The sequence below is a fragment of the Helicoverpa armigera genome, chromosome 1 (genome assembly GCF_030705265.1).
Source record: "Helicoverpa armigera isolate CAAS_96S chromosome 1, ASM3070526v1, whole genome shotgun sequence".
NCBI classification, from domain to species: Eukaryota; Metazoa; Arthropoda; class Insecta; order Lepidoptera; family Noctuidae; genus Helicoverpa; species Helicoverpa armigera.
Genome location: NC_087120.1, coordinates 4,229,337 through 4,244,338, shown reverse-complemented (window position 1 = coordinate 4,244,338; position 15,002 = coordinate 4,229,337). Strand labels below are relative to the sequence as shown.

The 15,002-nt window shown below is 37.0% G+C and overlaps 1 protein-coding gene across 11 annotated transcripts in view; it reads right to left on the bottom strand.

Annotated features, from left to right (window-relative positions):
- Window positions 1-15,002, bottom strand: part of LOC110373036 (protein phosphatase 1 regulatory subunit 12B) — a 53,986-nt gene continuing 38,984 nt past the window's right edge. For 10 of the 11 annotated variants that reach the window (XM_049839400.2, XM_021330132.3, XM_021330136.3 and 7 more), the window contains 4 exons: window positions 6,937-7,092; window positions 5,561-5,644; window positions 5,250-5,348; window positions 1-3,022 (listed from right to left, as the gene is read on the bottom strand). In XM_049839400.2, the coding sequence (XP_049695357.1) occupies window positions 5,250-5,348; window positions 5,561-5,644; window positions 6,937-7,092 (339 nt within the window). In that variant the 3' untranslated portion in view covers window positions 1-3,022. The remainder of the gene's footprint in view (window positions 3,023-5,249; window positions 5,349-5,560; window positions 5,645-6,936; window positions 7,093-15,002) is intronic. The other variant, XM_049839389.2, reaches the window with a different exon arrangement.

Here is a 15,002-nt window from a genome sequence, read left to right as displayed (position 1 = left end):
TATAATGAAGAACTGTTTATTTTAACTTTCTCTTCAAATAAATAAACTTTAATGAACAAAAATTTCAGGATCACTAAGGTAAGAAAATGTTGGTATACAAAATTTTATACAGAATATAGTTTTACGAATATCATTAAGTATACCATTTTAACAAACTTATAAAAATCCCTTTTAATATTTTTCAATGTTCACGACATACTTTTAACAAGCTTATATAAACGTTCTTTTTAATAATAATTAACGTTAATTTTATTACAGCTCGGCAAAAAAACTGAGATAATAAACAGCTACATAAACATACGAGGTCTTTCAACCCTAGTTACGTATTTATGTCAACAAAACTGTGGTGGTGCCAATTCATTCCGGCCGAAAACGGCACACCATCCACCTGACTGAATAGATATGAAAGCCTCAAATAATATTATCAATAACTGTTAACAGAACTACATCATTACAAACAACTGCTGGGAACATGGCAAAGATTTATGCAGACAAACGTGTTTAGTTCGTATGTACGACGCCGTTTGGACCGCATCTTACGCGGAAAATATTTCACCGCTAATTTAGACTAGCATTTTAGTGCTCCGTCGCCAATAGACTCGACAACTTTATTTATGCAACACTTGTGACTAAATAAGTTAAGGACATGTGAATATACACATTTCATAGGCCGAATTCATATATTTTAAGTTTCGAGTCTGTGGCCAGAGCCTTAAGTTAAATCATCAGACAGATCAGATATTTGAGTTAATCTCAATCAATCAATAAATCAATCGTGATAAGGTGTTCGTTACATGATCGTACGATATAGTAATTTGCCCGTAGAGGAGCTAGGCCTTATTTAGTATAGGCAAAACATTTAAACATTCACTTATGGCCCCGATAAATTCATATTAAATAGGTAATCAACAGTCTATTTCGATAATACAAAAGTTTCTATGAATGATTGTCGTACAAAATCGATATATCACAAATCAATCCAATCTGTTATAGACTAACGGCTAGAAAAAAAAACTATACATTAATATATTAGTAATTCAAGATACACATGTCGCGAAGATACTAATTTCCTTATTAACAATTTTGAGGTACATTTTAATCAGATAGATGTATGATGAAATATAATATCTTGACGACATACATAGCTATACATATATAACAATTATGGCGGGTGAATCAAGCCCTCTACAAAAAAAAATCATAGTAAACCTAATCTACTCTTTACACTTATTTAGGAATATGTCAAAAGTTATCGACAAGAGATACACCTCTAGTAATTTGGAACTTAATGTAACATCCCATTTTAATAGTAGGTGGTCAGTTTACAAGCTTAAACATAGAACGAAAAAAAAAACAAAATTCTAACGACGACGTGCAGGTGCACACAAACTATTATAAGTACCTCGTAATCAACACCGCGGTACAAGAAATGGGTGATTTCTCGCACGCAAATAATTGTACGGTAAATCAGAATAATGAACCATTTAACTATTAAAAGGAAACATTACACGTACACACTATGCGCCCAAGTTCATAGTGATGACTCCGACGTCACTAAGTACGAATGACGTTCAATAAGTACATAATACTTTATGAAAAAAAGAGAGATGTGTTATAAAACACACAAACTCAATACAAAACACAAATAAAGACAATTTTAACTAAGCCAATCTGAATTTAGTTAAATATCAGGAGAAAACCAGGTAAACCAGATTGCAGAGCAGCTTCAATATTGTGATGCTAGTAGATCAATACAGCCTTAGTAGCGCAAAGTTGCCGTAGTGATCGTTGACATTTTTTTTTTAATATATTAACATTTCTTCACCTCTAATCTTATGGAAGCAAATAAATACATTTTACATAATTACGCAATAGTTGTGCAATGTGGGTGAGCTAGTTTAATTAGGAATTTTCTACTAAAAGTAGGTCAAATATTTATCATGTTTTGGTCACTGCGTTTGATTGGCCCATTTCCCCTCCTGCATGATCTTAGGAGACATCGTAAGAATCTATTATTCATAGATACGATTCAGGCAGATAGGTGATCCAAATACTGTTGAACCAAAGATAATGCACAATTAATCAATGACGATGAATAATTTGACGTAACACAGTTATTACATTAAAAATCATTACTGTCACGAAAGTGCATCGATACAAAATTGATTGAAAACCATCTAGTAGTAGGCCATGTTATAATGTACCTACATATATTCTTCAGATAAATAAATTTCATTAAATTTCATAAGTCACCTGACTCTATTTCCCAAAGTCATGAAAAATATTACTGTCACTTTTAGTTTCAATTCCAAAAAAAATAAATTAATATTTAAACCTGAGACTTATCGTCGTATGTTGCAAAGCAACCTGGAGTTGAAGTAAGAGATGTGTAGAACATGTGTCAAATGTCAACGAAAGGAACAATGCGGGTTGTGGTCTTGGAAAACACAATTCAATCACAAAAGAATAATGATGAAGGACTGCTATAAAAATATAAAAGCATAATATACAGATTTTGTACTGCAGTCATTTTCTTCAATATGTGATGCTATAACTCGATAATCCGTTATTGGTAAGGCCGTCGGCCTAAAGAATACCAAACTTATAATTAAATTGAGACAGTCATAAAAGAATTCATGTGAATGTCATAATTCATGTAAAAGTAACTGTCCGTGAAACAAAGTAAATAACTTCATTAATGAAACGTCAATTTCGAAAGTGGCAGAATACAGGCGGCTTTACTGTACATAAACCCAAACGAATAATATAACTAGTAAGTATTTGTATAGAAACTGCCTATCAACATTGAATAAATAACACGAAATATATGAATAAACCTTTGAAATAACAGACTAAAGAGCATATCGTTTGCAGGCGCGGCGCCGACCAATGTTGGCGTTCAGGAGTTTGTAGTGAACGCGAGGCGGCGCCCACTTTACTTGGACAGTTTGCTGATCACCCGGATTAGGGCTCCGTTCTCGTCCTTCAGCCGCTGGTTTTCAGCTTGGAGCGTTTGTTGATACTGAAAATTTCATAAATTTGTCGTTAGCATATTTGTAGCTTACAGGTTGGTGGTACAGTGACGGCTAAGTACTCATATATGAATTGGAACTTCGCAAATACTGTTTAGAATGTATTTGTTTATTTAAATATTGTCTTTATAAAATAAGTTGGGTACGCAGTCGTCAACTGATAAACACAACGTTCATGGTACAACAGGAGGACACAAGGAGTCACAACAAATCGTATAATACAATGACTTAGCGGAGCATAACAATGGGAGCGAAACAGCCTGTATCTGAACATTCACTTAGTTACAATTTGGGTAAAACAAAACCATACAATAACTTTCTTGAAGGTGGGGTACCATTACAATATTCTTATTGTAATAAACACACGATGCGTATGTGAAATGGTTTTTTTGCAAAGAATGGAATATGTTTTACGCATCGCATGTAATAATGTTCATAGTATTAAATCATCCCAAGCACCATGCTCGTTGTTTTCAATAATTGGATATTTGAACATTTAAATACATAACAATCACGTATAATATCTTCTCACTGTCATATCCACATACCGTACTTTTTATACTGGCCTTACTTGATTTTCAGCAGTATCCTTTAAAATATAATTTCCACTAGATATCTTGGGAACTTCCAAGCATGGGACTTGAAACGTGCAATAACTTTGTAACATTAGTACTAAAAGCTATATAGATCACAATATTTACAAGTGCGTCACGCCGTATATGATATGTTAGGTTAATTCTTGACGTATTTTGGTTCCACCTACTTATGATACCCCAGTACAATTTTGAAGAATTAAACTGTCAAAATTGCCTTAACTGATATGCCTATTTTTTAAGTTTCCGATTGATGCGATTAAAGTAATCTACACGATGGCATATTTTGGCCATATTCAAGAAAGTACCTATATTTTCATGGTAATATAATGGAAATTGTGTATATATTTTGCATTACAGGACATGCAACACACGCTAGCCGACGGTTTACGACATTGTGTTTTAACCAGATCTCAAAAACTTTTATAAAATGTGTATAGATACCTATTAATTTTGACCTACTATTTTTTGTACTTACATATAATTGGAATTATGAATTTTAAATACCTCAACATACTCAAATGGGTAACGGACTAGTGCATTGTACGAGCAGTAGAAATGCATGATTATGGTGGACGCACATCTAAAGGAGTCAATATCTGACCTCGCAAATGATGATTAATTCGGATAAAATCTTTAGAATCGATGCAGCTGACAGCTGCGTATGACAGGCGTAAAGGAAATATAAACTATTTCTTCGGCGCGAGTATAAAAGCGAGGGTTTCCAAGTGAAGACGTCTACCGGTGAGAGTTCCAATGATGTGCTTTCACCATTATTTTCATTTTATGTCATATCCGTGAAAATTATTTCTATTCGAACATGACTGAGTAAAATCTTCTGATAAAACACAATGGATGGAGACGCGTCATGAGTTTCGACTCGTTCGTGTATCATTCCGGCACGCAAGTTAGACATGTACCAAAGCATGCTCGCCATAACACACTGTTAATCAATGGGGCGGGGCGCGACAATACCGCGACGCTGCGCGACTGTGCTCTGGCTATCGTGTCGTCTCGCTCACACGCCTTCATGTCATGAGTGGGGTTTGTAGAAACAGAGAGAGATAGAGAGACATTTCGATGGCCTCTCAGAGTGCTTCTTTAGAGAACAAAATTTACCGGATTCTTCTCTAAGATTTGAATTCGTTGAAAAGAACGCACGTAACACTTTCATTCGTTTTTTTTTCTTCTTTTAAACTGTGACGTGCCATAACAATAATGTCAAAGTTAAAAGTTAAAAAGCAAAACTTCGTGTGAGTTGAAAATAAAATAAAAACTTCAAATTATGAACAGTGAGTAAATTGTAAAAGTCACTCGTAATATGCATGTTAGATCACACACGTTCTCAATTACCGCGGTAAAACAGTTAAAAAGCGTGATAAAGCGTAGGTATATAAACAATCGCTATGTCACTATACTTCAAAAGTTCATGCGATGCCAATAAAAGTTAATTTACCGTGGTCCAAAGAGTACGTGTGAGATTGCCTAGCGTAAATATCAATAGTGTTTGTGTGAGAGAAAATTGTGAATCAACGTGTAAGCGAGAGCGACTTGATTGCTTTAGTTCCGGCGCAAGCCGCACGGTGTCACCACTGAGCCAAACGCTCGTATCATACACATTTACCTATTTGGCGGCAGAGTTGGTCAATTTGCTCACGACCCGCGTAAGAGCACGGTTCTCAGCCCTCAGCCTTTCGTTCTCGGCTTTTAGTTTTTGCAATTGCTATAAAACGAACATCAACATGTCAATTTCATTATCTCTTTTCTTTATCGGCGGTAGCGGGTATCTTGCTATCTTGACAGCCACCTCATTCGTTTATATTCAAACTTGACAAACTATCGGTATTACTATTTTTATGTTTTTAGATATTCCTCATGTGTTGTGTAAGTGTCCGCCACAGGTATAAGATATTTGTACACAATATTGATAATTACCTTTAATTCCTCTTCCATTTCTGATAGTTTCCTCTCCATTGCCCTCTTTTCTCGTTTCTCGATCTCAGACAACGAATTTTGGTTCTGCAAGTAAAGAGAGAAATATGTTTGAAACACACGTCAACATGACATGGTTTTAATTCAAATATTTATCGCATATTCGCAACAAAAATAAACAAGTCGCTATAAACTGGAATTAATTGGCAATAAACAAATCATAAGGAGCACGAGACGCACAGATACATAAAAAGCAGTAATAATGTACTTTCGCTATGCAAATGTTGTCAAACAGCATGACATGTGCATTCGTAAATATAAATGGTAAGGTTGGGAAGTCGCGCCAATCTGTCAGCTGTACGCGAATAATTAGTGTTGTGCCGTAGGCGGGAATTAGTCAAACTATCGAAAATACTCGCGTGCTAATTACGTTAGAAAAACACGTAGTCACGGTGAAGGTGAGACGCACGATGTAAATTAATATTAATAGATCCATTTGTCAATTGTTTGTGCGTTACTATATTTGACGAAGTTCATCGCAAACAAATATTGTAACGTATAATTTAAAAACTGTCTAATGCTATTGCATCAAAAGAATCGTATCGCGTTTGTATGAAATTCCAATCTATAAAAAACATCTATGTGATGCAAGTGCTTGAAAAGAAGCTAAAAATAGTTTGCAATAATACACATACGGAACAAACCTGTTAAACATTTGCTGAGGCACAAATATACAGTTCGCTACATTTGGAACATTAAAGTAAGTAGGAGTTGCATGTTCTACGTGCAATTCTAAACATCTTATGCGAGTTCTAAATATCGACTTTGGCTTGTGTAGGGCGTACATATTACCTAATTGAAAATATAATAAATTGTTAATTAATAATATAAAGAACGTGACTTAAGGTGTGTTAAGACTACATGTTACAAAGGAAAGCTTTCTTCAACAAAAATAAATAATTTTTGCATTACAATTACGACCGCGAAGCGTACAAACTTATTAATCCAACGCATAGCAACGTTCTTAGAATAGTACGTTTGATTTCCCACGTAACTTTTTACATCACATTGAATGAAACTGACAGCTGCGTCGCTAGTGCATCTGTTGTCAACCTCTATGCGTTTTCACTCGTTCCACCAGTTTCACTGGCTACCGATAAAGTATCAGTTAGTTATCTAAAGGGTTCTTATATTTTCTGCCCAAATGCTGTTACACTGTCATAAATATCGTGAAACCAAAAGTTATAATGTATCTGTCAGATAACTGAACCAGAGACTTTATCCAGTAACCAGTGAAACTGGCCAGTAACATTTTTCTTTTTGTTCCATATTTAAAAAAAATAGTGCAACACACGCAGGTAAGCGAAATGAGTTCGTACCACTTGAGTGAGCCTTGTGATAGTGGCGCGAGCCTCGCGCAACTGTTGCTCGGAGGTGGCGAGTAGCGCGCGCAGGCGACGCACTTCGCTCTGGGACGCCTCATAGAGCGCCTTGTAATCTTTCTCCTCGCCTTCTTCTGTGCGTTCGCTACCAGACTGGAATGTCAAAACATTGAATTTTAGTACACAAGTTTTAGTATGACTAGGTTTGCTTTGGTATGGGAGGGGAACGCGACTCACCGCGTCGCAAGTCTCGTTCGTACTTTTTGTATTTTCGCTGGTTTCCTAAGGACCATAACGTGGTGTTAGATAGCCTATAATTTCTACTACCAAAAGTTCATTTAGAATTAAAATTTCTTTATAAGAACGAGTTCTTCGTCCCAGAATATTAGTGCAACGTATATAATTTATATCAAATGAAGATATTTTTTTGTTTACTGAGTATGTTTTAGGCAAACCTAGGTACAAAAAACCTGAACTGAAAAAAAAACACAGCTCGAAATGTAATTGTAAGCAACAAAACAATGCATAAAAGAAAACAGATTACAACATACTGCTTCCAAAAAAATATAAACAGAAGTCCCAGTTTATTGTTAACAAATGGTTACTAAATCGAACCAGTTATAAATAGAAATGATGAACTAACACCAAAGCGGTAAAAGCATGCTATTATTGTAGATCGCGTTCACACGAATCCAGATACTTTCACAACACGCTCTGAGATAACAATAAGGTAATTTATATCTTCCCAAAAAACGTGTGTTACATGTGAAGCTAAGCTTTTTATTAAAAGAGAAATAGTTCTCAGAATGTTATGTTATATAGGTTCGAAAATAAAAGAGGAGATATCTATTTCGCTCTCTAATATTGTGTCATGTCATTGGCCCGCCGTCTAAGTAGGTAACCCAATGTTTGTTGTTTTTCAACTCTGTGTCAAAAGTTTTAAACAACAGTGAAATTCAAGACTGTAAATTTTAATGGACTGTTAAACGTATTCTTAAGCGACTAGTAAACTGGTTGTAAGTACGTCATCTCTCCAAGGGCGGACTTTGTGTGTGTCAGAAGCAAATGTAAATATGAGTAACGAGCATGTAAGGCTGCAACATTGATTCGCTCATCATCTTCAAAATATTTATACCCGATTGATAGGTAAACAAAGCTCTTAAATCCCAGAATATTAGAAGTGATGTTGTCAAAAAGCTTCGTATGTGGTCAAGGGTCAAGATATTCTGGAGGGTATTACGTACACAGTATCCATCTGAAGCGAGGGAATTTAAGCTGAGGGAGCGGGAGCCAATCCCGCCCAGTGTCTCTAAGGCACTGAGTGAGCGGGACCGCTCCTTGTCCAAGTTGCCTGCTTTGTTCGCGCGGTTCTTGCGCTCGGGCCTCACGGGCGGCACATCCGCCACCTCCGGCACCGGCGCCGGGGCATCTGCCGGCACCTCCGTCGGCTCTTGAACCTTCGCGAGCGGCACAGGCTTTGGCTTAAAGTCCTTTTTACTCGCCAGCAATCTTTTGTCCAACTTTTTTAACACTGGCGTCATCAAATTCAGCGATCCCAAAGAAGAACCACTCAAATACACTCCCCCATACCCGGAACTTGTTCCCCCATATATACCAAGATTGGACGACGGTCGCCCTAAACCCGCACTATATGGATTATAGTTCCTGTACGCGCTAGAACTGTAGTTGGAATAATTGTTTGAGTAAGGACTACTGTACTGACTACCGAGCATCGTTCCCAGCATGCTAGGAGACGAGCTGTAGTGCGAAGTAAGGCTCCGCGGCCTGGAAGTGTACCTATCTTGTTTACGACTCATTTTTGCACATTTCAACAAAAGCGAATATCTAAACAGTCGGCGGGCGAACGCCGCGCGCTACGTAAACACACTGACCGTTTCTCGAGTTTTATTCTACTCGACGTGAAAATATTGTGTGCGGCCGCATCGCGGGCGGCAGGATCGCGCGTGTGTGACGCTAGTGACGCACTGACATGTTCAGACGAGAGGGCGATATCCACGCACCACGTGAGACAGACCATCACCTGTAAATATAACGGAGTAGCGCAGGGAGCGCCGGCCGGTGGCGCGTGGCCCGAACAAGCCGCAACGCAAGGACGTCGCTACGCAAATAGAGATTACAGCCCTCTATTATTATCGGCGACGCCTCATCAATCAGTCGACGGTTTACTTCATAATGAGTGCGCTGATCGAAGGCCGACGCTGAACCGCGCCCTGATCGCACAGGTACACACCGCATGCTAAAAATACCGAAGCTTCTATCAACATAATGTATGTTTGCTACATCAAACCTAAATAGGCCCTGCAGATTTACAGAAGTTGGAAGTGCATCGTTAACTGAATACATAAGCGCTTCTAAAAGCTTCTGCAAACGGTTACGTGCAATCGAAGTGCTAATTTATCTAACTCGCTTCAGTTTCTTGTCTTCGTAGTATATGCTATATATAAATTCTATTTTCAAGTTTACGCGTCTCGGATTCCGAAAGCGATGACCCAAATACTATCTTGTTGGGAACTATCTACCATTTGACTGAAAATCTTATCCTCTCGTATTTAACGATATCATCATCAACCGCAAAATGTTCAGAAAATAATCTGTATGTGTGATAAATTCATTGAATTTGTGGCCTAATTCTATTTTCCATGAAGAACACACGACTAGACAACGGGGCCAAATCGTTTTTCAAAATTTCGTCATTTACGCCAAAATTATTTGAAAATTGTCTCGGGAAAGTCGGCCGTTCACTCTCTGTCCCACGTGGGCGATAGACGCTACACGTCCGACGCGATGTCTGTCCTATATTGTGGACATTGACAAAGTAGTTATAAATTGTTCGTGAACCATAAAATTAGCGTTTTAGCACTTGTCTAATGAAAACATCCTCGAAGTACTTGATGAGAAGTAGCGGGTCAAGGGTGTGTTTCATATCTCACACAATTTCGTTTTTATTATTTGTTTTACGAGCATCTGTTTTTGGCCCACTTCCTGTTTTCTTTACAGAAAAAATCAACATTATTTTAAGCCCAACTTGCAGGAAAAAGTTTCACTATGATGTTATGATTATGATTTATCTTTTCCGTTGAATTAACACGATAATATACGGCGACATCTTGCTGTGATGTGATAGGAAGGACCGCCCACGAGTAAAAATTGTTATTACGTATTATAATAATGTTGGAGGAGGTAACTTTGTGGACGGATAGCAACGTCATTGGCCATGTGTGAGGAGATCGGCGTCACGCACGGATACGCTAAAAATAATAAGGCTGTAATATCAGCATTTAGTAGTAGCAGATGATATACACTGGATATATGGCAGCCCTGATTATTTAGAAAGAGAAGAATCTCTTGAATAAATTCTTGCTGTGAGTATTTTCTGCCAAGAAATCAATTGTCGCTAATCCTCTTACACAAATCCGCTCATTGAATACGAAAAACCTAGGCAGCGAGTGAAATTGTTACACTAACATTTCAAGTCGTTTTTAGATTAGTTCAGCGAAATGTTTTATTTCTTTGTGTTTCAAGGTATTCTACTTCAGTTCATTGTTTACTTCCTTCGTCCTGAATGTGGTCGCGTTTGTGTTAACTGCTCACGTATGGTTTCTGCTAAGCTTAAAATATCTTTCGCACGGAGCATAAAATTCAGTTTTGCAGAACGAATCAGTTGCAAGGCATATTTCATTCATATTCGTAGCATTTTCATGCTTGTTTTTTTTTTTCGAATAAATACGAAAGTTGATAAGACACTATAATCGCAGTATAAGATAAACGACGCAGATATTACACATATTGCACCGTAAAAATAAAAATACGTGCAAAACTAATCACATTCCTTCTAAGCTAATTTCAGAAGTCACGCTTTCGATATTTATTTCGCAAAATTCAATTTGTTCAAAAATATTGAAAACGAGTCATGGTTAAATAAATGTCGTTTCCAAAATTGCTAAACACAGTTGCGTAGTACACGCAATGGCGATCTATGGACGTTCACAACTCTTTGGAGTAAGGCCAATGTTTGACACGCTGATCAAAAAAACAAGACATTTGTTGATTCCTTATTTTTTCCACTTGAAATTAACTTACACCATTGAAATATTTACAAAATATTTCATTGACAAAAAGTTGGTAAAAGTGCTTACATATGTGCTAGCCAAATTACATACTAAAGGTGTGAATGTAGGTTTCGTCCTAATTTCCTCAAAAATGTAGGCGACGTAGGTGTAGTGTTAAATAACGGAATTATTTATTTCAGGAAACCATTTAGGCAGATCCAGGTAAAAAAAAAATACGGTCAATTTTATGAAACTTCTCATTAGGACGAACAGATGTTTTGATTATTTTATGACAGAAGCTTGTTTTGAAATCAACAAACAAAATGACTTCCTGAACATTATTATTCTGCCTATCACCTAGACTTGACTAAGAATGACGTCACGCTTTTTATTTCACCCTTCACTAATCACCCGCGAGTGGATTATCACATTGTTAACTTTATAAACGTATTTACTACTAACTATATGTACAGGGCCATGTTTCCGTCGATACTGAACAGAAAAGAGTACCTACGTAATGGCAAAACAAGCAACGGTTATCACAGACTACTTGAAGATATCAATGAGAAAGCGCTTATTTTACGAAATCGGCATCGCAATCTGTCACTCTGAAGACAGCATGACAGAGATGTAGCGACGACCTGTCTAGATACTATCAACACGATTTTTTTATCACGTACTCTCGATTTAGAACTCAAACGTAAGACCTTTTCCTTTGTTTATGTACGTATCTTGTGCCGATTGAAATGTGAATTAACTGAGAGACATTTTACGAGCTCACACATTGTTAATAGGACGTTTACTGCTCTTGCTACGACAATTTAATAGGTGCTGAGTGTTTACGGGAACTACCAAATCTGGTGTAGAAGAAATACATTGTTTAATGTGATCGTTACCTATTGAAGTTCTGAAAGACATAAAAGTGCATTGTATTGCCAAGAAAGATGATTGACAAACCTAACGAAGTAATGTAGAATAGTTGCAAAACTAAATCTTTGACGCACATTTACAACCAGGAAACTGGCTGAACGACAGCTAATGCATATGTGAAACTACTTTGTCTGACATGGAAATTCCCCGAGCCATAAATTCACCAAGGAGAAACAGACTATTAACTTCCCTTGACGCACTAACCTTTCACCAGAGCAAATTCATTTTGCTGAAAACACGCGTTTGGAGTCCGTGACGTTAGAAATGAGTTGCCAAAATCGAGTCCCTTTTGAGATGGTCGTATTTCACCGACCTTGCACATGAGCACGTAAATAACGCTATGTCACTCATAACATTAACAGGTGAATCATAGTGGGGCAACGCACAGCGGCGACGAACGGACATTTCTAACAGATATATCATCAATACGAGCCCGAACTATCAGATCTGGCGTTGGAACAAGTCGCAGTGTCGATCATTGCTGACGGAAATTGGCATTTCTTGTTCATATTTTATAGGCATTTTTGTGCTTAGAAGTATTATTATTGAAAATGAAGCGATATGCATCGAAAAATGATTTTTGCAATCAACATGGGTACGGAAAAGGTTTGTTTTTGTATTTTCTTGTCTCCAACTTTGGATGCTCGCATACGTAAACACATCAAATTCACATTTTATTAGTGAACAATATTTGGAAGTCTGACGAAGTTTGCTGTGTCACTGTCCGCTCTTCCTCCCAAGTCTACCTGGTTCTGGCTCGCCTTTGACAGTTTCTATAATTAGTTTAGTACTAATTTTACAATATTATTGGACACACATTTGTTGTTCATATTTTCTACAGTGTAAAGCTTTACTACATAAAGACTTCATACCTCATTAAACGAATTCGTAGGAAGGGTGCCAAAAATGTACTTGCTTTTTGGATGATTGGGTGAATAGATTTTATGTGACAAGACAATACCTTACATTTTTTCGTAATCGAAAAATCTAATAATAGTTTTGGGTGAATTACGAATTGTGTTAAAAGAAAAAACTTGGTATTGAGAACGAAGGAATCGAGATCACTGCGGGGAACTTTGTTTACAACCGAAAACATATTTAGGTCTGTGTTCAATGTGTGTATTTATATACTGCCAATGCATTAATTTCCCGTTAAAACACCCTATGTTTTCACAATGTTGTCGGAAATACCAGGCTTTTTAGGGTTTTGTGAACAAAGCGCAAAACTGGACCCTATAACTTAGATTTCACTGTCTTTCTATCACCAGGCTGTATTTCATGAACTGTGATAGTTAAACAGCTAAAACATTCATCGATGATGATTAAAATTTTTGATGAAGCTGCAACGACAAATACTGAAAACTGAAAATAAATATCGAAACCCTCCGTATACGTGCTGCGAATTATAGCAGTCCCTGTAAGGACCCCTTTTTAAATCTTATTCCGCATCTGCATTAGAAATATCTGTTCATTCCATGTGCCACCCACGCACAGTGGGAACGTGGATGCAACTAAATGACTAATGCATTATGCACTACACTACTTATAGAGTTATCATTTGACAGGATTATCTAAACAGAGTGGGAGTCTGTCTATGGAGATGGATTTCAGAATAAAGTGCCAAAGCGTAATGGACTAAATACTGTTTTAAACAACAAAACAGGTACCTGCTTCAAAATATTGTTTTAAATTTTAAATCATCAGAACAGCTGTTTTTTTTTTTCAGGTGGTGAAAAACTGAGTGTTTTTTTAGAAGAAAGATCTATTAGAATACATTTCAGAAATCTGAGTAATACGTCAGTGTTAATTTACGTTCCACTCTATTTCATATCGCTTCAAGATCAAAAGCGAGGTGATCTTTCAGAGAAAAGCTTTTTAGCTTTTTTTAATCAAATAGCTTGTGCATCTTCAAGGAAAAATATTTTCAAGGTAATTGGCGCTGTGGATCAAAAAGGATGGTTAAAATGAATATATCGAATCGCTTTGCAAGTACCAGTCTTCGTTTAAATACACCGAATACGCAAGTATGTGAAATGAGGAAAATGGCCCCTTAAACCTTTTAGAAATCGATTTCCAGAACATGAAGGCCTATAAAAATAGTTTTGCTCATAGTGAAACGATCGATATAAATCATATGAACCAGCTGAGTTCATAGCATTTGACGAATACGAGTTACGATATAACAGCCAGAAATATCCCGCACCTATTGTTGAGTGACGTCAACCAGCGAGGTGAACGCCGCTAAAATGACCACCAACCACTATTTCCCAAAGAATATTTAAATATATGTGAAACTCACGAATTTCGTGCACTTTTTACGAATTATAGAAGTAATTACAGTAAATAACTGTCAATATTCCTGTCTATTTAATTATTTACATTACGATCGTAATATATTTTCCGCGCTTAATTTAAGACATTCCAGAGTCACTAATCCTTGGTACCGCATACTGCAGAATAAATTATTGAAACTCTGTTGTTATATTTAACGTGCTTTTTTTTAAAGTGAATCAGTTAGTCACAACTCGCACGCTTGACTCAAGATTTATTTCTGTCGTATTGTTTCCGTTGTAATTCACGAAACAACGGCGATATTTTAAGTCCCATTGAGTTCGACTATTCTATGTATAAAGTTCTCAACAGGTCCTCACTCATCGCAGCATTTTAGGACTCGTTCAGCTAAATACGATGCTAACAGGTGTCAGCAAACTGTAATGGGTGTCACGGGACGGCTTGCGGCCTAATGACACAATGATGTGATAATTGCAGGCAAGAAAATAATTAGTGCAGCTAATGCGCGCTAATTGTTTTGTTGGCCTTAGTCATTTGAATAACGCCTGGCTATTAAGTTTTCGGGAAGCTCATGGGCACGTAGCTTCAGATATGGTTAATTTCTCAATGGAAAAGATGGTGATTGGTCAATGATTCGTGTCCTTAGTCTATTGAATAATAGTAGCCACAATATTTTCAGCTGCATTTTAACCAGTGTTGTCTAAAGACGTCACTAGCAGGTGTCCGAACTGTCACTTGGTCACATGAACCAATAAACAATACACGATATTG